Genomic DNA, 20227 nt, shown 5'->3' on the forward strand with positions numbered 1-20227 from the left:
ACGGCGAAACTTCCAGCCCCCTTCCTTTTCTTTTCCTCCATCCACTCCTCCTGCCCCGCTCCCTCTCTCACCCTTCCCGATAATTACTAGGGTCTGCGGTGGAAAACCGCAGCCCCTCCTCTCCACCCCGAAAGGGTTTAGTATTGGGGGGCGGAGGTAGGTGGGAAGACGATTGAGGATGGACCGGAAGTACTGCTGAAGGAGCATGGCGGAAGGGGGCAGGTGGGGGATGAGGCGGCAGCGAGGGGATGGGGACTGGTTTCCCTTCGGCCCTCCGGGCCAGACTGTCCCAGCCAGGCCTGATAGACGGGACCATCCTCGGCCTCAGCTCCCTCCACCCCGCATCCCCGGATCTCGGACCCTCACGTTCTTCCCGGGTTCCCGTTCGCGCCCTGCTGCTTCGCTCCCTGACGAAGGGACTGTGCCGGTTCCCTGCGATCTCAGACCTGCCTGTCCCCTTCTCCCGGCTCCTTTCTCCGCCAGCGCTCCTCATCCCCACCTGCAAATCCCTCTGAGGTTTTCCCACATCTTCCTCGCCCCATTAACCCTCCGTGCTCTTGAAGTCCCGGTCGCTTGTGCCTCCTCCTTTTAGAACAACACAATATAAAACCCACAGCACAATACAGGCCCTTCGGCCCACAAAGCTGTGTCGAACACGTACTTACTTTAGAAATTACCTAGGCTTGCCCATAGCTCTCTATTGTTCTAAGCTCCATGTACCTGTCCAGGAGTCTCTTAAAAGACCCTATCGTATCTGCTTCCACCACCGTCGCCGGCAGCCCATTCCAAGCACTCACCACTCTCTGAGTAGAAAATTTACTCCTCTGTATCTACTTCCAAGCACCTTAAACTGTGCCCCCTCGTGTTAGCCATTCCAGCCCTGGGAAAAAAGCCTCTGACTATCCACACGATCAATGCCTCTCATCTTCTGCCGCTTAAAGGAGAAAAGGCCGAGTCCCCGAATTTTCTCTGCTGTGCACGAGTCGTGTGGTGTAACTCGAGAATTCCCTCCCCAAACTTGTATCATCCAGAGAGATCCAGCATAGAAGCAGGTTCCTCGGCTCGCCGAGCCTGTGCTGACCATCAGCCATCCGTTTAAACCTGCATTTAGCCAGAGGGTGGTGAATCTGTGGGATTCATATATCCTTTTATATATTGGTGAGACCCGACGCAGACTGGGAGACCGTTTCGCTGAACACCTGCGCTCGGTCCGTTAGAGAAAGCAGGATCTCCCAGTGGCCACACTTTTTAATTCCACGTCCCATTCCCATTCTGATACGTCTATCCATGGCCTCCTCTACTGTCAAGATGAAGCCACACTCAGGTTGGAGGAACAACACCTTATATTACCGTTTGGGTAGCCATTGAAGGTGTGTGGGGGGGGGGTGAGGGGTAGGTTTTTTTACTCAGAGAGAGGTGGATGCCTGTTATGGTGACTTTTTAAGAGACGTGTGGATAGGCACATGGATGTGAGGAAGATGGAGGGATATGGACAGTGTAGGTAGGAGGAATTAGTGTTTGGATGCTTTGTTTTTTAGCTGGTTCAGCACAACATTGTGGGCCGAATTGCCTGTTCCTGTCTTGTACTAAATAATTAGCACCATTGTAAATAAGTTCAGGGAAGCTTGCAATTATTTTATCCTGGCAAAGGCATTTGAACATTCTGAGGTGTCTCCCACTGTAGATACGCAACTCAGTCCACCCAGAGTGCTGGAGCAAACCACATCACTGTAACTGCTGAGATTTAATTGAGCCACCTACCGTTAACTTTGATCTTAAGAGTGATGGACTTTTCAGCCGGTGAGCCTCTGCCGAGAGGGTCTGCCTGCTTCTGCTGATGAATGAAGAATTATTTTATCACCAGCTTCAGTGTCTCGCCGGTTACTTCCATCACAGACACAACACAGACAGACAGACATACTTTATTGATCCCGAGGGAAACTGGGTTTCGTTACAGTCGCACCAAGAATAGTGTAGAAATATGGCAATATAAAACCATAAATAATTAAATAATAATAAGTTAATTATTCCAAGTGGAAATAAGTCCAGGACCAGCCTATTGGCTCAGGGTGTCTGACACTCCGAGGGAGGAGTTGTAAAGTTTGATGGCCACAGGCAGGAATGACTTCCTGTGATGCTCAGTGTTACATCTGGGTGGAATGAGTCTCTGGCTGAATGTACTCCTGTGCCTAACCAGTACATTATGGAGTGGATGGGAGACATTGTCCAAGATGGCATGCACAAGGGGTCTTCGTCAGGATGAAGAGCTTCGGGCACGAAAACTTTCAATGGTTTCTTCCTCCGTTGACGCCGCCCAACACTGAGAATCTTGTTCTTATTTAAAAACTAATTTATAACTGTCAGTTTTCTGTGTGCAAGGGAGGGGTGGGGGTTGGGGTTTTGATATTCCGGCTGCCATTTTCCATTGGGAGGGGGCAGAATCTTAGCTTTTTCTGCGAAGGAGGGGTGGGGGTTTTGGGGTTTGTGAGGTTTTTTTTTGTCTTTCTGTTCCATGGGGGGGGGAGAATTGATGTATTTCCTTTCAACTCCCATGGTCTTTCTGTATTTCATGGGCATCTGGAGAAGATGATTATCAGAGTTGTACTATACATGCATACTTTGACAACAAAATGCACCCTCGAACAGTTACGGCTTTGGGGGGGGGGGGGGGGTGGCCGAGAAATCCAGGTGAGAGTTAATTGAGACTACAAGCATGCCATTCCACCTATGGAACTGAATTGGGTTTAATGTTACTGGTGTGCGCTGTGAAATTTGATATGCAGAAGCAGCAACAGCACAACACATAGAAAACACTGTAAATTACATGAGGAAACACAGCAGCTTCCAGTTAATTGGGACACGCCAGGACCAGAACATTTTGCCCCAGTTAGCCGAAATTTCATGGAAGTAGTAAAAAGGTATAAAAAAAACAAACTTCGCATTTTTCCCTCCCCCCCTACTTCCAAATCTCTTACTATCTTTCCTGTCATTTAGTCCTGACGAAGGGTCTCGGCCCGAAACTTCGACTGTACTTCTCCCTATAGATGCTGCCTGGCCTGCTGCGTTCCACCAGCAGTTTGTGTGTGTTGCTTGAAACTACGATTTAACTGAGTAACAAATTAAATTCAGAACACTACCAACACTACTTTAAAATTGTGTTTTAGTTCCTAATAGTTATCGACAGAGGAATCTATCCGGCGCACGCTAAATGTTACTGCAGAGACTCCAAGGGGAGTCTCCTCCGCAGGCCAGGCGGCGTCCATGGAAAAATCAAAGAGTCACCGTTTTGGGCCGAGACCCTTCGATTCACTCTTCCCCATAGATGCAGCCTGACCTGCTGAGCTCCTCCAGCGTTTTGTGTGTGCGGCCTTGGGGTCCCGGTGTCCACACTTCACCTCGTGTTGGCAGCAGTCTCCTCTCCCATGTAAGCAGAAGGTGTCCTATCTAGTATCTACTCTTTAAGAGTTGTTCCAACTAAGGACAGTCTCTGTTAGCCACAATTCATTATATAAGTGTGGGGAAAAAATGGACCAAAAATATTGTGGTATTGTGTCAGTTCAGAAATCCGACGACAGAAGTGTTCTTGGGCAAATTTGATTGATGCCATTTGTGGATTTGTGGTTCATGTTATGACCCGTTTCTGGTTTCTGGTCGCTTTTTTTGACATTGCTGTTTTGGGCGACTTTGAATTGGGGTGGCCTGCAGGTAACGGACACCGAGCTGAACTGAATATACCTGGACTCTTTTGATTTTGCATTTTATACTGTGTTGTTGTTTTTCGTTGTTAATGCTGTTTCCACGTGCGGGGGGGGGGGGGTTGGGGGTTGCGTAACGGAAGAAGAGGGTTTTTCCATGGTGTTTTTGTTTGGTGGCTGTCTCAGGACTGTATAATAAATGTACTTTCATAAATGTGCATGTACTTTGACTCTTTGAAGTTGTTCCTAAAACATCGCCTGACAGATTTGCTGTCCTTTTCCGCGCATCAGGCGGCAACCTCGCCATTTCTTTAGCATTTTTGTCTGTTTTATTTTTTTACGAGGCCAAGTTACTTGCTCAACACTCATTAATGGAAAGCGTGCAAGGAGCCGACCGGATTCGACCGCTCGCCTCAGAGTCCGGTACTGATGCCACTACCCCACCGGCCGGCTAAGAGGAGCAATGAGAAAATTCCAGAGCAAATACTCAGCTACCAAACACAGACTTACTTATTCATATAAAATTTAAGAACAATTTCTACAGTGAAGTTGAGTCTCAACACCCAGCGCAGTCATGGGAACGGGAAGGAGGATGGCGGGCTTGAAATAATGAGAGTCGCAGTTCAGAACTCAGTGTGGCCTCTGGCATGGATCTTCAAGCAGAGAGAGACAGAACGAGAACTGGTTCGTGGCACAATTCAAATGAAAGCCTCACTGTGTGTGGCCCGTCACAGGGCAGATTACTCATTTTCAGGAGCACAGGGGTGGGCAGTGGAGGGGAGGGGGGAAGGTTTTTAAAAAAACCTCACGCTAAGAATATCCAACGTCTTGGCTCAGGAGAGTGTGATGAGTAGCGGCACGGGACGACGGCAACCCTTCTCGTGCTCTCCAGGTCTCAGGCCGGCCCTTCTAGTGGTTTCAGTAGTTAAGGGAGCACAAGGACCGAACCAAATGAGCTGGGTGGGCCGATTTCACTCTGAGAAGGAGGGGGTGTGGGAGGGATGGGGGTCAGGGGGAGAGATTACAGGAAGGCATTGCACCACTCCTGCAGGCAGGTGTGGCAGTCGCTGCTTTGCTTGGAGTTGGCCTGGCAGGTGTCACTCAGCCACTCCTTGAACATCCCCTCGTCCTTGTTCAGGACCAGATATTGGCCCAGCACCGCAAACGCCTAGGGAGGGAGAGAGAGAGAGAGCGAGAGATCAGCACACTGCTCCCGTAAACAAGCTAGCGTACAAAGCAAAACTCTCCACTATCCGGAGCCTTTCAGCCAGTTTTGAACAGCGAAACTTAGCCGGCTCAGGCTTGTTGGCGAGGCAAACCGTAAAAGAGACAAATATCTTACCAACTCCACATGCCTGCTCCCCACACCCCCACAACATTAGTGCAAATATCGAATCAGCCAATCAGGTGACAGCATTTCAAGGCATAAAAGCATGCAGACATGGTCAAAGAGGTTTGGTTGTTCAGAATGGGGGAGGAATGTGATCTGAGTGACTTTGACCGTGGAATGACTGTTGGTGCCAGATGGGGTGGTTTGAGTATCTGAGAAATAGCTAACCTCTTGCGACTTTCAGGCAAAGACGAGCAGATGTTGGCCACCTGATCAGTCAAACCTGCTCCATCACTCAATAAGATCACGTTGGTGGATCATTTACTGTACGCGGTGCCCTCCGGTGTATCGGCGAGACCCGACACAGATTGGGGATTGCTTCATCGAGCACCTATGCTCCGTCCGCCAGAAAAAGCGGGATCTCCCAGTGGCCACCTATTTCAATTCTACTTCCCATTCCGACATGCCAGTCCACGGCCTCCTCTACGGCCGCGATGAGGCCCACTCAGTTTGGAAGAGCAACACCTCATATTCTGACTGGGTAGCTTACAACCTGATGGCATGAACATCGATTTCTTGAACTTCCAGTAATACCCCACCCCCCCATTCCTCTCTCTCACCTCATTTCCTTACTCGCTCATCACCTCCCTCTGGTGCTGCCCCATCCATTCCAGTCTTCTACCTTCTATCAGATTTCCCCCTTCAGCCCTTTCTCTCTTTCACCTATCAACTTAACATCTTTACTTCACCCCTCCCTCCCCGGTTTCACCTATCACCCACCACCTTGCACTTCTTCCATCCCTACCCCCACCTTCTTATTCTGACGTCTCATCACTCTTCAGCCCCCAGTCCTGAGGAAGGGTCTTAGCCCGAAACGTCGACCGCACTCCTTTGCTTCCTGGCCCGCTGAGTTCATGACGGGGCACAGGATGTCAGCATTGTGTGTGTAAGTTGCTAAGATCATGGCTGACCTGGGCATGCCTTTTCCTGATAACCCTCAATTCCCTGGCTATACAGAAAAATCTTACTGTGTTGTAAATATATTTAATGGGGTACCTCTATTTCTTCCCCAGGCAGAGAATTCCAGATTCACTACTCTAAGAAAAGCCGATTCTCCTCACCTCTGTCCAAAATCTATTCCCTTGGAACTTGAACCTACGTCACCTAGCTCTGGCCTCACTTAGCAGTGGGGGAAAAACATTTTATCTCCTCTCTCATAATTTAATGTTTCAGTAAGTTACATATCGAGGGAGCTTATGCAAATGGAACCCTGACTTCCTCACAGTTATCACCCCTCAGCCATCAGGCTCCTGAACAAAAAGGGGTAACTACACTTGCCCCATCACTGAACTGTTCCCACAACCTAAAGACTCACGTTCAAGGACGCTTCACCTCACATTCTCGATATTTATTGTTTATTTATTATTATGATTATTCCCCCCCCCCCCCCAAGCATTTGCGCAGTTCGTTGACTTTTCCACATTGCGCTGTTTGTCCTGTTGGGTGCGGTCTTTCCAGGGGAGTGGGGATGACTGGAAGAATTGGATCAGCCCATGATTGAATGGTGGAGCAGACTCGATGGGCCAAATGGCCTACTTCTGCTCCTATACCTTATGGTCTAAGCTATGGTGGCACCACACCACAACGTGTGGTCCATCTAGTCCGTGCCCGACCGTTACTCTGCCCAGTCCCATCGATCCGCAGCTGGACCCTACCCTCCCCAAACGTTTCTAAAACATTGAAATGGAACCCGTCTCCACCACTTCCACTGGCATCTCGCTCCACACTCCCACCACCCTCTGAGTGAAGGAGTTCCCTCAAATATTTCACCTTTCACCCTTAACCCATGACCTTGAGTTCCGGTCCCACCCGACCCAATTTGAGAATTCCACAGATTCAATTCCTCTCTGGAGGGCAGGGGAAAAAGTCGTTCCTCCTCATCTCCGATTTTATCGTTGAACAAGAAAGGATCTTCCGAATCACCGACGTATGGCGTTAAGTTTGTGGTTTTCTGGCAGCAGTATATCTCGCCAAAGTTCTGCACCCCCCCAGACTCTATAGGACACGTCCCCTCGTTCTGGTGTCACATACCAGAGAAAACGACATTCCTGACCATCTTGCCCAACAATTCATAACTTTCTATGGCCCCTTCTCATTCCTCTGAATACCGCGTTCACCGGCAGCTCGTCCCACACCCTCACCCACTCTCCGAACGAAGTTTACCCAGGCCGGCTTTGTTGTTCGGGGGGTGGGGGGGGGGTTTGATGTCCTTGTGGACGATGTTAGTAGTTATGTGGGGGTGAGGGGGAGGGTGTGGAGGTTTGGGGCTTCTTGTTGCTCTTTCTCCACACGGGTGATGTTAGATTTTCTATGTTATGTTAGATTTTTTGGGGTTCGATGTTATTGCCGCTGTTTTTTTTCTGCCCCTTGCGGCCGATATGTTAAGATTTTTTTGCGAGGGAGGAGTTTAGGGATTGATGTTCAAGCTGCTGTTTTCAGGCGAGTTTTTGTTTCGTTTTCTTTCTCGTGTCTTTCTGTATATCCTGGCTATCCGGAGAAGACAGATCTTAGAGTTGTATTCGTGCTTACTCTGAAAATGAAATGAACCTTCTGAACCATCAAAAATTCCTACACCTCTGTCACATCATTCGGTACCGGTGGCAACAGCCAATCGCCAATGACCTGCTGTTACCCCCAGTGTACTTTAGAGTTTAGGGAGATTTGACCCAGGACAAGACGGGCAACAGCCCTCCCACTTCCACTGAGTGAACCCTCTGTTCTGCAGGAGGATCCGGAGGGGGGTAAACGAGTGAGGGAGGTAGGGGATTGGGGTGGGGGGGGGTTTGGAGAAGGGCAGGGAGGTTTGACCGCTCACCTTCTGAAATCCCTGATCCTCCAGCCTCTGGCCGAGGGCCTCGCCGATCCCCGCCAGGGACTTAACAGACTTCTCGCCCATGGGCTCGGCTACAAAGTTGCGGTGCTTCTGCGACGTCGACATCCTGTCCCCAGCCGTGTGTCTGCGGCAAAATGAGAGAGATTATCACCAGACAGCACAGACAGGCCCACGGTGCCCACCCCCAAGGCAGCTATAGTAATCTCCCCACCCACTGGCCTCCGACTCCACCACAGGGAAAAGTTTGGGCACTGCCGGACACTCGGACCACACCTGTGGCTCCAAGCAGCTGCTTGCATGTGACAGCGGCCGCTCCCCGGTCCACCGCTCTAGCAGGCAGGCTAAACCAGGCGAGGGGAACCGATGGCCTCGTACCCCGGTGTCAGAGGCACGCCAGTCAGCTCCAGCGGACCGGGCAGAAGAGATCCAATAGCTAGGAATACGTCTCCGCAATGCTCGGTGGAGAGCGAGGGGTATGATAAGAGATCGATAGCCCTCCACGGCAAACAACGGAGACCCCAGTTTGTGACGACTGCTCCTCCCACTGGATCTGGTCTCCCAAGATCGTCCCCGGTTCCAGTTTAAAAACTCTCCTGCCATCGGACTACCGGAGGCAGAATGGGACTGGTAGCGTCCAAACCCCACCCCGATCCACAGCAGATGGCCCGAAGCAGAAAGAACCAGGCATCGTCCAAAACTCCGCAGAGAAAGAAAAGCTGTCCCACAGTGGGCTCGAGACACTCGGATAACTTGGCAAAGAAAGACACTGAACTGAAATGAAAAGGTCTTTTTCAGAAAGAGCATTGGAATTCCTTTAGGAACCAGCAGAAAAAAAAGTGGGGGTGTGGTGGGTGGTAACGACACGGAAGTGAAATGGTTAACACGACGCTTTACAGTGCATGCGAAAAGGGTTCAATTCCAGCCGCTGCCTGTTCGGAGTTTTTAACGTTCTCCCCGTTACCGTGTGAGTTTCCTCTGGGTGCACCGATTTCCTCCCACAGTCCAAAGACCGACCGGTTAGTAGGTTAATGGGTCATTGTTAATAGTCCCATGATTAGGCAAGGGGTAAATCAGGGTTTGCTGGGTGGCGTAGCTCGAAGGGCCCATTCCGCGCTGTATCTCAATAAAACAAACGAGAACAAAAGATATTTATCAGAAGAGAGATATGAAAATATAACCAGCATAATACAACAGCAGACAGCAAAATGCCCCATTAACACCACCAAAGCAAATGGTAGACGACAAGATTTGGGAAAGGGAGAGAGGATTTTAAGAGGTGTACGGGGAGAGGAGGGCGAGGGGAAGGTGTAGGGGGCGAGGGGAAGGTGTAAGGGGAGAGGAGGGCGAGGGGAAGGTGTAGGGGAGGAGAAGGTGTACGAGGAGAGGAGTGGGAGGGGTACAGAGGGAGTGAAGCCTCTCAGCCCAAGTCCACGTACACCCACCGGCACGACCGGCCCCTCCTAATCTACGACTACCCCGGTTGCAACCAAACTTCTCCCCCGCAGACGCTCCCTCGAATCCCGCAACCCCGGGCGCTCCTTCGCGCTCCCTCCTCACCCACCTCCGATCCCGCCAAAGGACTGCTTCTGGGTCACGATCGCCGGCCGGTCCGCCGCTTTATAGCTTCCCCTTTCCCCGCCTCCCTATGTGTGTGCGCCTATCAGTCGTTCCGGACGGCGAAACTTCCAGCCCCCTTCCTTTTCTTTTCCTCCATCCACTCCTCCTGCCCCGCTCCCTCTCTCACCCTTCCCGATCATTACTAGGGTCTGTGGAAAACCGCAGCCCCGCCTCTCCACCCCGAAAGGGTTTAGTATTGGGGGGCGGAGGTAGGTGGGAAGACGATTGAGGTTGGACCGGAAGTACTGCTGAAGGAGCATGGCGGAAGGGGGCAGGTGAGGGATGAGGCGGCAGCGAGGGGATGGGGGCTGACTCCGGGCCAGACTGTCCCAGCCCGGCCAGAGGGTGGTGAATCTGTGGGATTCATTCGTTATGTGCCCCGTTGCTTGACATGGCCGATCGTGGTCTTTCCGTGGCCATGAGTGTTCTTGGCAAAATTTTCTATAGAAATGCCTTGCCATCGCCTTCTGTTGGGCAGACGGGTGACCCCCATCCATTATCAATACTCTTCAGAGATTGTCTGCCTGGCGTCAGTGGGCTCATATCCAGGACTTGTGGTCGACACTGGTTACTCGTATGATCACTCACCACCTACTCCCGTGGTTTCATGTGACCCTGATCGGGCGGCTAAGCAGGTGCTACACCTTGCCCAAGGGTGACCTGCAGGTTAGCAAAGGGAAGGAGCGCCTCACACCTCCTTTGGTGCGGCCACCCAAAATAATCATTGGGTATATTTAAAGAAGAGTTTGAAAGGTTCTCGATTAGTAAGTGTATCATAGGTGAGTGGATTGAGAGGGACAGCATTTCAGCCATGACAGAATGTGGAGCAGCTCTTATGTTAAGATCCATTTCAATCTCCCCACCTTCACAAAATTAAAATTAACCCCCCCCCCCACCAAAATTTGACCCCTCACCCACACAGTTAACCCACCGACCTGCGTGTCTTTCAGACGCGGGACGTGTCTCTCACAATCACGGGGGTGGGGGGGGGGAGGAGCACGGAAACTCCACACAGGCGGCTCCTGAGATTGGACCCGGCATCTCTGGGCGCTGAGGGGGAAAGGGTCCGGGGGCTGCAGCACTCCATCCTCCTCATTCCCTCAAATGAGGAAGATGGAGGAAAAAGCTCAAAAGCAGCCTCCCTGGGGGTTGCGTGCACATTCCCTCCCTTTGAGTTCCGCTCCCTCCTCGATAGTCCAGGCTCAAAACTGCAGTTTGAGAGATGATATTCAACCAAGTCGTTGGAAAGTTGTCGTTATTTATTTATTTGGAGATACAGTGCAGGACCGACCCTTCTGTTCCAATGAGCCGTACCATCCAGCGACTCACCTATAGGGGACAATTTAAACCTTTCTGGAACGTGGGAAGAAACTCGAGCACCCTCAGGACCCCCATGCACTCGTAGGAAGGTGTACAATAGAGGACACCACGGTTGAACTCTGAGCGGTCAGAGAGTCGTGCTCCCTGGCGCCTGTGTCTTTCCCTTCACGTGGGGGGGGGGGGGGTTTGGGACCACCCAAACGAAACTTGCGGGGCTGCTGGGTCGCCCCGCCTCCACTAACTTTGTGCTGTCCTCCGGCCATAGGTTCATCCACACTCTGAGCTGAGCTCGGCCAGCGCCCGAGATGTCGCAGGCCACCAAGAGGAAGCACGTGGTGAAGGAGGTGTTGGGCTATTACCCGCCCCCCTCGGAGAAGCAGCAGATCGTGCGGGTAAGAAGGCCAGATCTTGGTACAGCTGTTTTCGCACGTGCACACACACACACACACACACACACACACACACACACACACACACACACACACACACACACACACACACACACACACACACACACACACTCTCTCGCTCTCTCTCTCTCTCACACACACCCCTACCCCCCACCCCCCGCCATCCCTCAGCGCTCGGTCTCTCGCTGGTTAGAACAATGGTCAGTGTTACCTGCTGTGAGATGAGCTTGTCCTCAGGTACGCCGATACAGACAGGTAGATCTCCCGTGCCTTCAGATCTGTAACCTGCCTGAATTCGGAGCCAGCCTTTGGTGATGCATGAGGTACAGCGTCCATTCCTGTTTCCACTCGTGCATAACTAAACTACTTTAGCCCCAACTAATCTGATTATTTCTTATTGCGTTAACTGCATGGGATTCACATCTGGTTCATTGCTCGATCTGGGTTAATCTGATCAGACAAAGGGGTCCTGTTCCATCTCCAACCCGAGGATGGGTTTGCTGCTCGGAATTTCAGAATCAGGTTTAATACTCCTATGTCTCCTGGTCTAATATGCCGAGACCCTTCATCAGGACAGGGGAGAAAATAGATGAGTCAGGGTCCTGACGGAGGGGCTCGGGCGGAAACGCTGACTGTCGACTCTTTTCCGTAGATGCTGCTTGGCCTGCTGAGTTCCTCCAGCGTTTTGTGTGTGTTGAATAATTTTTTTAAAAATGTGTTTTCCAACGATTCATAATCAGTGCCTTCTGTTCCACTTACCAAACCCGTAACAAATCGCCAGGGCACGGAAGGTAAAAGCAGGGCAGATGTGGTACAGGGACTTACCGGTTGCTGCGTTAACTGGCGTCTGTAAATTTCCCCCAGTGTGTGGGGGATTGATGTAAGTTTGGTGTAACTGGGTGGTCAACACAGTCTCGATGGGCTGAATGTCTTGTTTCCATGCTGGATCTCCATATGACAGACAGACAGACATACTTTATTGATCCCGAGGGAAACTGGGTTGCGTTACAGCTGCACCAACCAAGAATATAAATATAGCAATATAAAACCATAAATAATTAAATAATAATTAGTTAATCATGCCCAATGAAAATAAGTCCAGGACCAGCCTATTGGCTCAGGGTGTCTGACACTCCGAGGGAGGAGTTGTAAAGTTTGATGGCCACAGCCAGGAATGACTTCCTATGACGCTCAGTGTTGCATCTCAGTGGAATGAGTCTCTGGCTGAATGTACTCCTGTGCCTAACCAGTACATTATGGAGTGGATGGGAGACATTGTCCAAGATGGCATGCAACTTGGACAGCATCCTCTTTTCAGACACCACCGTCAGAGAGTCCAGTTCCACCCCCACAACATCACTGGCCTTACGAATGAGTTTGTTGATTTTGTTGGTGTCCGCTACCCTCAGCCTGCTGCCCCAGCACACAACAGCAAACATGATAGCACTGGCCACCACAGACTCGTAGAACATCCTCAGCATCGTCCGGCAGATGTTAAAGGACCTCAGTCTCCTCAGGAAATAGAGACGGCTGGTATGGTGAGCTCTCTCGTCCATTGGTGAGGCCGAATGGCCTGTTCCCTTCCATATGACTGCCGCTTTCGGGGGTATTTAACTATCAGTCCCACAACTCGAATGGAGACTTTTCGCTCTCTGGGATATTAGTTAAACAGGCGGGCATGTCTAATTGCCATGGTGACCGTTGCAAACCAGTCAGCGGATTAGGTGAATTATGTTGCTCTTATCTATCACGCATACATCAAAGCAGACAGTGAACTGAGTCGTCTTGCATCAAATCAAATCACCGAGGATTCGGCTGGGCGTAGTGTGCCCACGGCTCACTAACCCTGACCCATATGCCTTTGGAGTGTGAGAGTGTGTGTGTGTGTGTGTGTGTGTGTGTGTGTGTGTGTGTGTGTGTGTGTGTGTGGGTCTGTGTGTGTCTGAGTCTGTGTGTGTGTCTGTGAGTGTGAGTGTGTGCGGGTCTGTGTGTGTCTGTGTGTGTGTGTGTGCGTCTGTGTGTATGTGTGTGTGTCTGTGAGTGTGAGTGTGTGCGGGTCTGTGTATGTGTGTGTGTGTGTGTGTGTGTGTTGTGTGTGAGTTAGAGTGTGTGTGTATGTGTGAGAGTGAGTGTGTGTGAGTGAGAGAGTGTGTGTGAGTGTGTCTTTAGTTTCCCCAAAGGTGGCCGTCTGTGTGCACGACCCCTGTCCCTTCTCAAGCCGGGCAGACGCTTGTCGGATGTGGCGGTGACCGAACCCGGATTGAGGCTGAATCCTGTCCTGTCTCCTCTCCTTCCAGGTGGTGGGAACGCCAGGGAACAACCTGCACGAGGTGGAGACGGCACAGGGAGAGCGCTTCCTCGCCAGCATGCCCACCAAGTTCCGCAAGAACATCTGGATCAAGCGAGGTGAGGGAAGGGCAGTCCCCCTTCCTCGTCGAGGCAGGAATACCAGGGCTGGTTTAAGGGTTTTGGAAGGATTGGATTGATAGGGATGCAGAGAGAGGAAAATAATTCATCGGCTTCACTCTGTGTCTGACCCCAGGAGTGTGTGATGGGACGGTGTGGAGCAAGCTTCACTCTGTGTCTGACCCCGGGAGTGTGTGATGGGACGGTGAGGAGGGAGATTCACTCTGTGTCTGACCCCGGGAGTGTGTGATGGGACGGTGTGGAGCAAGCTTCACTCTGTGTCTGACCCCGGGAGTGTGTGATGGGACGGTGTGGAGGGAGTTTCACTCTGTCTGACCCCGGGAGTGTGTGATGGGACGGTGTAGAGCAAGCTTCACTCTGTGTCTGACCCCGGGAGTGTGTGATGGTACGGTGTAGAGGGAGCTTCACTCTGTGTCTGACCCCGGGAGTGTGTGATGGTACGGTGTGGAGGGAGCTTCACTCTGTGTCTGACCCCGGGAGTGTGTGATGGGACGGTGTGGAGGGAGATTCACTCTGTGTCTGACCCCGGGAGTGTGTGATGGGACGGTGTGGAGGGAGATTCACTCTGTGTCTGACCCCGGGAGTGTGTGATGGGACGGTGTAGAGGGAGCTTCACTCTATGTCTGACCCCGGGAGTGTGTGATGGGACGGTGTGGAGGGAGATTCACTCTGTGTCTGACCCCGGGATTGTGTGATGGGACGGTGTTGAGGGAGCTTCACTCCCAGACAGCCCTCACTTTTCCTTTCATTCACGTGCCTATCAAAGAGTCCCTTAAATGTCCCTAAGGTATCTGCCTCTGCCACCCACTCCTGGCAACGTGTTCCGCACACCTAACACTGTGTAGAAACCTCTAACATCCCCTCTGTACTTGCCTCCAAAATGGTACCGTCTCTTATTGGCCAGTGCCACCCTGAGGAATAAGTCCACTCTTATCACCTTCTCAAGTTGCCTCCCACCCTCCTCCACTCCAAAGAGAGTAGCCCTTGCTTGTTCAACCTCTCCTCATAAAACATTCTCTCTAATGCATCCCGGCAAATCTCCTCTGCGCCTTCTCTAATCCCGGCAGCATCCTGGTAAATCTCTTCTGCATCCTCTCTGAAGTTTCCACATCCTTCCTGTAATGAGGCGACCAGAATTGAACACAGTATCCCAGTGTGGTCGAGCCAGGGTTTTACAGAGCTGCAATGTTACTTCCCGGCTCTCGAACTCAGTGAAGGCCAACACACCGTATGCCTTCTTAACTACCTCGTGTGTCAGCTTTCAGGATATGATCCCCGAGGTTCCTCCACACCGTTGAGAATCTTCCATTCACCCGTTGCTCTGCCTTAAAGTTCGACCTTCCGGAGTGAATCGCTTCGCTTTTCCCCCTCACTAAGCTCTGTCTGCCACTTCTCAGCCCAGCTCTGCACCCTATCAGTGTCCCCTCGTAGCCTACAGTGCAGTGGGGTGTGCCTATCGAGGGGGGCACTGACCCATGAGGAGCATAGGCTGCTGAAACTGTGGAGTGAAGGGGCAAGGGAGGGGTTGAGGGGGGGAATGGTGAGCCCACCGACCTGAATCAGCCCTCTCTCCACTTCCTGGAGGTACTGAAGTGGCCCCTCTCCTTGCTGTAGGCTGTACGATCACAGCTAAATGGTAGGGCATTGAACGCAGTAGAACAGAGTGATCTAGGAATAATGGTGCATAGGTCCCTGAAGGTGGAATCTCATGTGGATAGGGTGGTGAAGAAAGCTTTTGGTATGCTGGCCTTTATAAATCAGAGCATTGAGTATAGGAGTTGGGATGTAATGTTAAAATTGTACAAGGCATTATTGGTGAGGCCAAATTTGGAGTATTGTGTACTGTTCTGGTCACCAAATTATAGGAAAGATGTCAACAAAATAGAGAGAGTACAGAGGAGATTTACTAGAATGTTACCTGGGTTTCAGCACCTAAGTTACAGAGAAAGGTTGAACAAGTTAGGTCTTTATTCATTGGAGCGTAGGAGGTTGAGGGGGGACTTGATAGAGGTATTTAAAATAATGAGGGGGATAGATAGAGTTAACGTGGATAGGCTTTTTCCATTGGGAGTAGGGGAGATTCAAACAAGTGGACATGAGTTGAGAGCTAAGGGGCAAAAGTTTAGGGGTAACACGAGGGGGAACTTCTTTACTCAGAGAGTGGTAGCTGTGTGGAACGAGCTTCCAGTAGAAGTGGTAGAGGCAGGTTCGGTATTGTCATTGAAAGTAAAATTGGATAGGTATATGGACAGGAAAGGAATGGAGGGTTATGGGCTGAGTGTGGGCCGGTGGGACTAGGTGAGAGTAAGCGTTCGGCACGGACTAGAAGGGCCGAGATGGCCTGTTTCCGTGCTGTAATTGTTATATGGTTATATGTTTCCAACTCCGGGGTGGGAAAGAGGTCTCGTTGTCGTACCTGCCCCCCTCGCTCTGCCGGCGAGTGCCTGGTCTCTGACCGCCCGCTCCGAACTCTCTGCTCAGGCGACTTCCTGATCGTCGACCCGATCGAGGAGGGGGAGAAGGTGAAAGCGGAGATCGCCTCCATCCTGTACAAGGAGCACATCAAAGAGCTGCAGCAGCAAGGAACATGGTAGGACGATCCCCTCCTCTCTCCGCGGAGGGCTGGGGCAACGTGGGGCGGGAGGGCCAGGGTCGCTGCCGGGGCAACGTGGGGCGGGAGGGCCAGGGTCGCTGCCGGGGCAACGTGGGCCGGGGCGGGATTCGGGGGGGTTATCATCCCCAAGGGTTGGGGAGAATCGGGATTGTGCGGAGGGAGGGGTCGATGTTTGGGGGTCACGCCGAGGAGCCTGGGGGGGCGGATTATGGGGTCCTTTAGCGTTCGCAGTGAGGAGGTGGGAGATTCGGGGCGGTTTGGGGGTCAGAGTGGGAGGAGATGGAGGATCGCGAGTTGTTTTGTGATCAGGATTGCTGCGGGACGTCGTTCAGGAGGGTGGACAGATTTTGCTACCGGGACAGTGCGAGGCAACAGGTTTATTATCACTGACGTCTGCCGTGCAAGACGTTAAAACCATAAGAGACCATAAGATACAGGGGCAGAAATAGGCCATTTGGCCCATCGAGTCTGCTCTATCATTCCATCATGGCTGATCCATTTCCCTCTCAGCCCCCAGTCTCCAGCCTTCTGCCTGTATCCCTTCATGCCCTGACCAATCAAGAACTTATCAGCCTCCGCCTTAATGACTTGGCCTCCACAGCCATCTGTGGCATATCGAATTCCAGAGATTCACCACTCCCTGACTAAAGATCTCCATTAAAAAAGTACACCCCTCTATTCTGAGGCTGCGTCCTCTGGCCGAGACTCTCCCACCACGGGAAACGTCCACTCTGTTGAGGCCTTTCCCATTTGATAGGTTTCAATGAGGTCACTCCTCATTGTTTGAAATTCCAGTGAGTACAGGTCCATCGATAGATTGAGGGGGTATCTCATTCACACCTACCTAGTGTTGAAAGGCCTCGTTAGAATGGATTTCCTATGGTGGGGGCTCGGGGGGCGTGGGTGTCTAGAACCAGAGACGACAGGCTTACAATAGAGGGGCGTCCTTTTAGAACGGAGATGAGGAGGAATTTCTTCAGCCAGAGAGTGGTGAATCTGAGGAATTTGCCGCCACAGGCGGCCGTGAAGGCCAATTCGTTGGGTATATTTAAGGCAGCGGTCGATGTATGTGTGATTAGACAGGGCATGAAGGGATACAGGGGAGGCAGGAGATTGGGGCAGACGGATCAGCCAGGGTGAAACCACAGAGCAGATTCGATGGACCCAATGGCCTAACCCTGCTCCTGTACCCTATGGTAATATTTGGTCTCCTGCACATTGGGCACTGAAGAATTACGATAAACGACCTTGGGCCGGGTTCGGCGATGGGGTCCCGACGGTCTGCACCATCCTCACCTCTGACCATTTCTCTTCCCCCCCCCCCCCCCACCACCAAGGCCCGCCAGCTTCTCAGAACCAGCGAGCCAAGAAAGGTGAGTGTCCCGCCCGCCTCTCTCACTGTCCAGCGGCAGGAGGAACGTTCTGCAAGGGGTCCCAGGATGAACCAGCCCCCAGCAGTGGGCGGGGGGTGATGGGAACATTTCTCCTTCTCTTTGGGAGTGACTGCGCGTGCATATACATATAGACACACACAGACACACCCCCCACCCATCTCTCTTTTTGTGCCCCTCTCTGCTCTGGCAGAGGAGTTCCCTTATCCCCAGCCAGAGACCTCGGACGCTTCAGACAGATTGATTTCTTTTTATTTATTGATTGATCTACGGCATGGAATCAGCCCTTCGAGCTGCGCTGCCCAATTTAACCCTAATCACAGGATAATTTACAGTGACCAATTAACCTACCGACTGGTACGTCTTTGGACTGTGGGAGGAAACCGGAGCACCCGGAGGAAACCCACGCGGTCACGGGGAGAGCGTACAAACTCCCCGTGGATCTCCCAGTGGCCGCCCATTTTAATTCCACTTCCCATTCCCATCTGTGGCCTCCTCTACTGCCGTGATGAGGCCACACTCAGGTTGGAGGAACACCACCTTGTATTCCATTTGGGTGGCCTCCAACTTGACGGCATGGACATTGATTCCTTGAACCTCCGGTAACGTCCCCACCTCACCATTTCCCCATCCCCTCATCTCTTTGCCCGCCCATCGCCTCCCTCTGGTGCTCCTCCCCCCTTTTCTTCCTTCCACGGCTACTGTGTCTTTCACCAATCAACTTCCCAGCTCTTTACTTCATCCCTCCCCTTCCAGGTTTCACCTATCATCTCTCTCTCCACTCCCCCCCAACCTTTTAAATCTACTCAGCATCTTTTCTCCAGTCCTGCCGAAGGGTCTCGGCCCAAAACGTCAACTGGCCTGCCGAGTTCCTCCAGCATTTTGTGTGTACTGTACAAACTCCTTACAAGCAGCGGCAGGAATTGAATCCCGGTGAAGCATTGTGCCGATCACGACACTACCCCGAGGGTGATCTGCTCCCAGTGAAGTCCATCACAAACACAGAAGTGTCTGAGTTTTCGCCACAGACTTTGAGCTGTCCTGACGGGGAAAGCAGTCCCTCTCCAAGCGCTCTGACCCCACCTGGACATGCACGGGGTGATTTTGGGGTGTCTTTAACGCGGATCTCTGATGCTCTCTCTTCTAACCCCCCCTCCCCGTTCTGCAGTAACACCCAGAGAGAGCTTAGCACTCGGGAGTCGGAGGAGGAGACGGAAGGCAAGTCAGAGGACGACGATGACTCTGAAGACGACGGGGACCTGTTCGTGAACACAAACCGCAGGAACTACGAGTATTGGGAGAGCGACGAGGACAGCGAAGAGGAGAGAGAGGGGGAGGTGGTGTGAGTGGGTGGTGCCTGGTTATTGTTTGTGGGGAGGGGAAGGGAGTGTAAGGGGAGGGGCAGATGTTCTTGCATGGAGCTCGAGCTGAGACAACCGAGCTCATCCACCGTCTCGGGGGTTCCTGAGTTCAGGAGGGGACCCCAGGGAGAACGGTTCTTTACAAATGAGTGCCCTTCACACCTTCCCTTCAGCAGGGGAGTACCAGCAGGGTCCAACGCTCGAATACACTCCCCTGGTCGCGGATAAACCACCCATTGAGTCCTGTTAAATTGAGGCAGGATTTGGACTGACTGGCTTAACTCTTGCGCAGGAGGGGCTGGTGAGGAACGAGGGGCTGGACTGGAACCCCAACTGACAATGCAGATCGGTGATTTTCTTCACCTTAACCCCCACCAGCCAGAGAGAAAACCTGCCGGTAGATAATTTTGCTGATATACTGTGTTCTCTATCACGCCGCCCCACGGAGGGGGTGGGGAAGAGATCATGTTTGTTTTTGTATTAAAAAAATAAAAAGTTACAGAGATTAGTGTCTTGTGTTGTTCCTTGAGGGCCAGCTTGTCCTCACACCTTCAGTAGTGGGGTATATGTTCTCAGCTACACTCAGAACATGTTACACAGGAAAATGGTTTTAGAATAACACCCTCACCGTCCTTGGTTCAACATTATGGGATCCTCCTGTATGCAGGAAGAGAAAGGGTTAATATTTTAGCTTACAGTTCTGATGCCATGAGTCTCTCTTCCCGCAGAAGCTGCCTGACCCATTGAGCTCGTCGATTTTAAAATTGTCGGCCACAGCAGCTTTGGATCAATAGTTCGGGGCTAGAGTGGTAACGTTGCAGCTCGATAAAACCCTGGTTAGAACACACTTGGAGGATTACTGATACGGTGTCTCAGAAAAGCACATCGCAGAAACTGGCCCATTTGGTCTCTGCTGAACCATTTAAACTCCCTACCTGGACGGGGACCTCCGCACCCCTCCATGTCCCCATCTGTACTTCTCTTAAACGTTGGAATCGAGCTCGCATGCACCGCTTGTGCTGACAGCTCGTTCCACACTTTTCATGAAGTTTCCCTTCATGGTCCCCTTAAACTTTTCACCTTTCACCCTTAACCTCTAGCTGTAGTCCCACCCAACCCCAGTGGAAAGTACCCTCTCTGTGCCCCTCAGAATTTTAGTATCGTGGTCA

At 51.8% G+C, this 20227-nt stretch overlaps 2 protein-coding genes across 4 annotated transcripts; one reads left to right on the forward strand and one right to left on the reverse strand.

The window, feature by feature from the left end:
- Positions 1–4201: 4201 nt before the first annotated feature.
- On the reverse strand, positions 4202–9613 carry LOC140717686 (barrier-to-autointegration factor A-like). 3 transcript variants are annotated; one of them, XM_073031331.1, is made up of 4 exons: positions 9480–9554; positions 8880–9031; positions 7901–8042; positions 4202–4863 (listed from the first exon to the last, which is right to left on the reverse strand). In XM_073031331.1, exons 3-4 carry the CDS (start codon positions 8021–8023, stop codon positions 4717–4719), a joined length of 270 nt encoding a protein of 89 aa, XP_072887432.1. In that variant the 5' UTR covers positions 8024–8042; positions 8880–9031; positions 9480–9554; the 3' UTR covers positions 4202–4716. The 3 variants fall into 3 exon arrangements, with proteins under 3 accessions (XP_072887432.1, XP_072887431.1, XP_072887433.1); XM_073031330.1 differs by lacking the exon at positions 8880–9031 and having other exon boundaries at positions 9480–9613; XM_073031332.1 differs by lacking the exon at positions 8880–9031 and having other exon boundaries at positions 9361–9499.
- A 52-nt stretch (positions 9614–9665) lies between these two features.
- eif1ad (eukaryotic translation initiation factor 1A domain containing) lies at positions 9666–19563 on the forward strand. Its single transcript, XM_073031325.1, has 6 exons — positions 9666–9810; positions 11121–11247; positions 13563–13671; positions 16174–16282; positions 17644–17679; positions 18866–19563. Exons 2-6 carry the CDS (start codon positions 11161–11163, stop codon positions 19041–19043), a joined length of 519 nt encoding a protein of 172 aa, XP_072887426.1. The 5' UTR covers positions 9666–9810; positions 11121–11160; the 3' UTR covers positions 19044–19563.
- Positions 19564–20227: the final 664 nt, after the last annotated feature.

The sequence above is a fragment of the Hemitrygon akajei genome, chromosome 28, assembly GCF_048418815.1.
Source record: "Hemitrygon akajei chromosome 28, sHemAka1.3, whole genome shotgun sequence".
Taxonomy (NCBI): domain Eukaryota; kingdom Metazoa; phylum Chordata; class Chondrichthyes; order Myliobatiformes; family Dasyatidae; genus Hemitrygon; species Hemitrygon akajei.

Bases quoted from the DNA above. Each gene is read 5' to 3' on its own strand.
- eif1ad (XM_073031325.1), top strand. From the start codon at position 11,161: ATGTCGCAGGCCACCAAGAGGAAGCACGTGGTGAAGGAGGTGTTGGGC. The intron at 16,283-17,643 runs GTAGGACGATCC...CCCACCACCAAG, and splicing joins CTGCAGCAGCAAGGAACATG to GCCCGCCAGCTTCTCAGAAC. The intron at 17,680-18,865 runs GTGAGTGTCCCG...CCCGTTCTGCAG, and splicing joins GAACCAGCGAGCCAAGAAAG to TAACACCCAGAGAGAGCTTA.
- LOC140717686 (XM_073031330.1), bottom strand. From the start codon at position 8,023: ATGTCGACGTCGCAGAAGCACCGCAACTTTGTAGCCGAGCCCATGGGC. The intron at 4,864-7,900 runs GTGAGCGGTCAA...CTCCCTCCCTAG, and splicing joins AGGATCAGGGATTTCAGAAG to GCGTTTGCGGTGCTGGGCCA.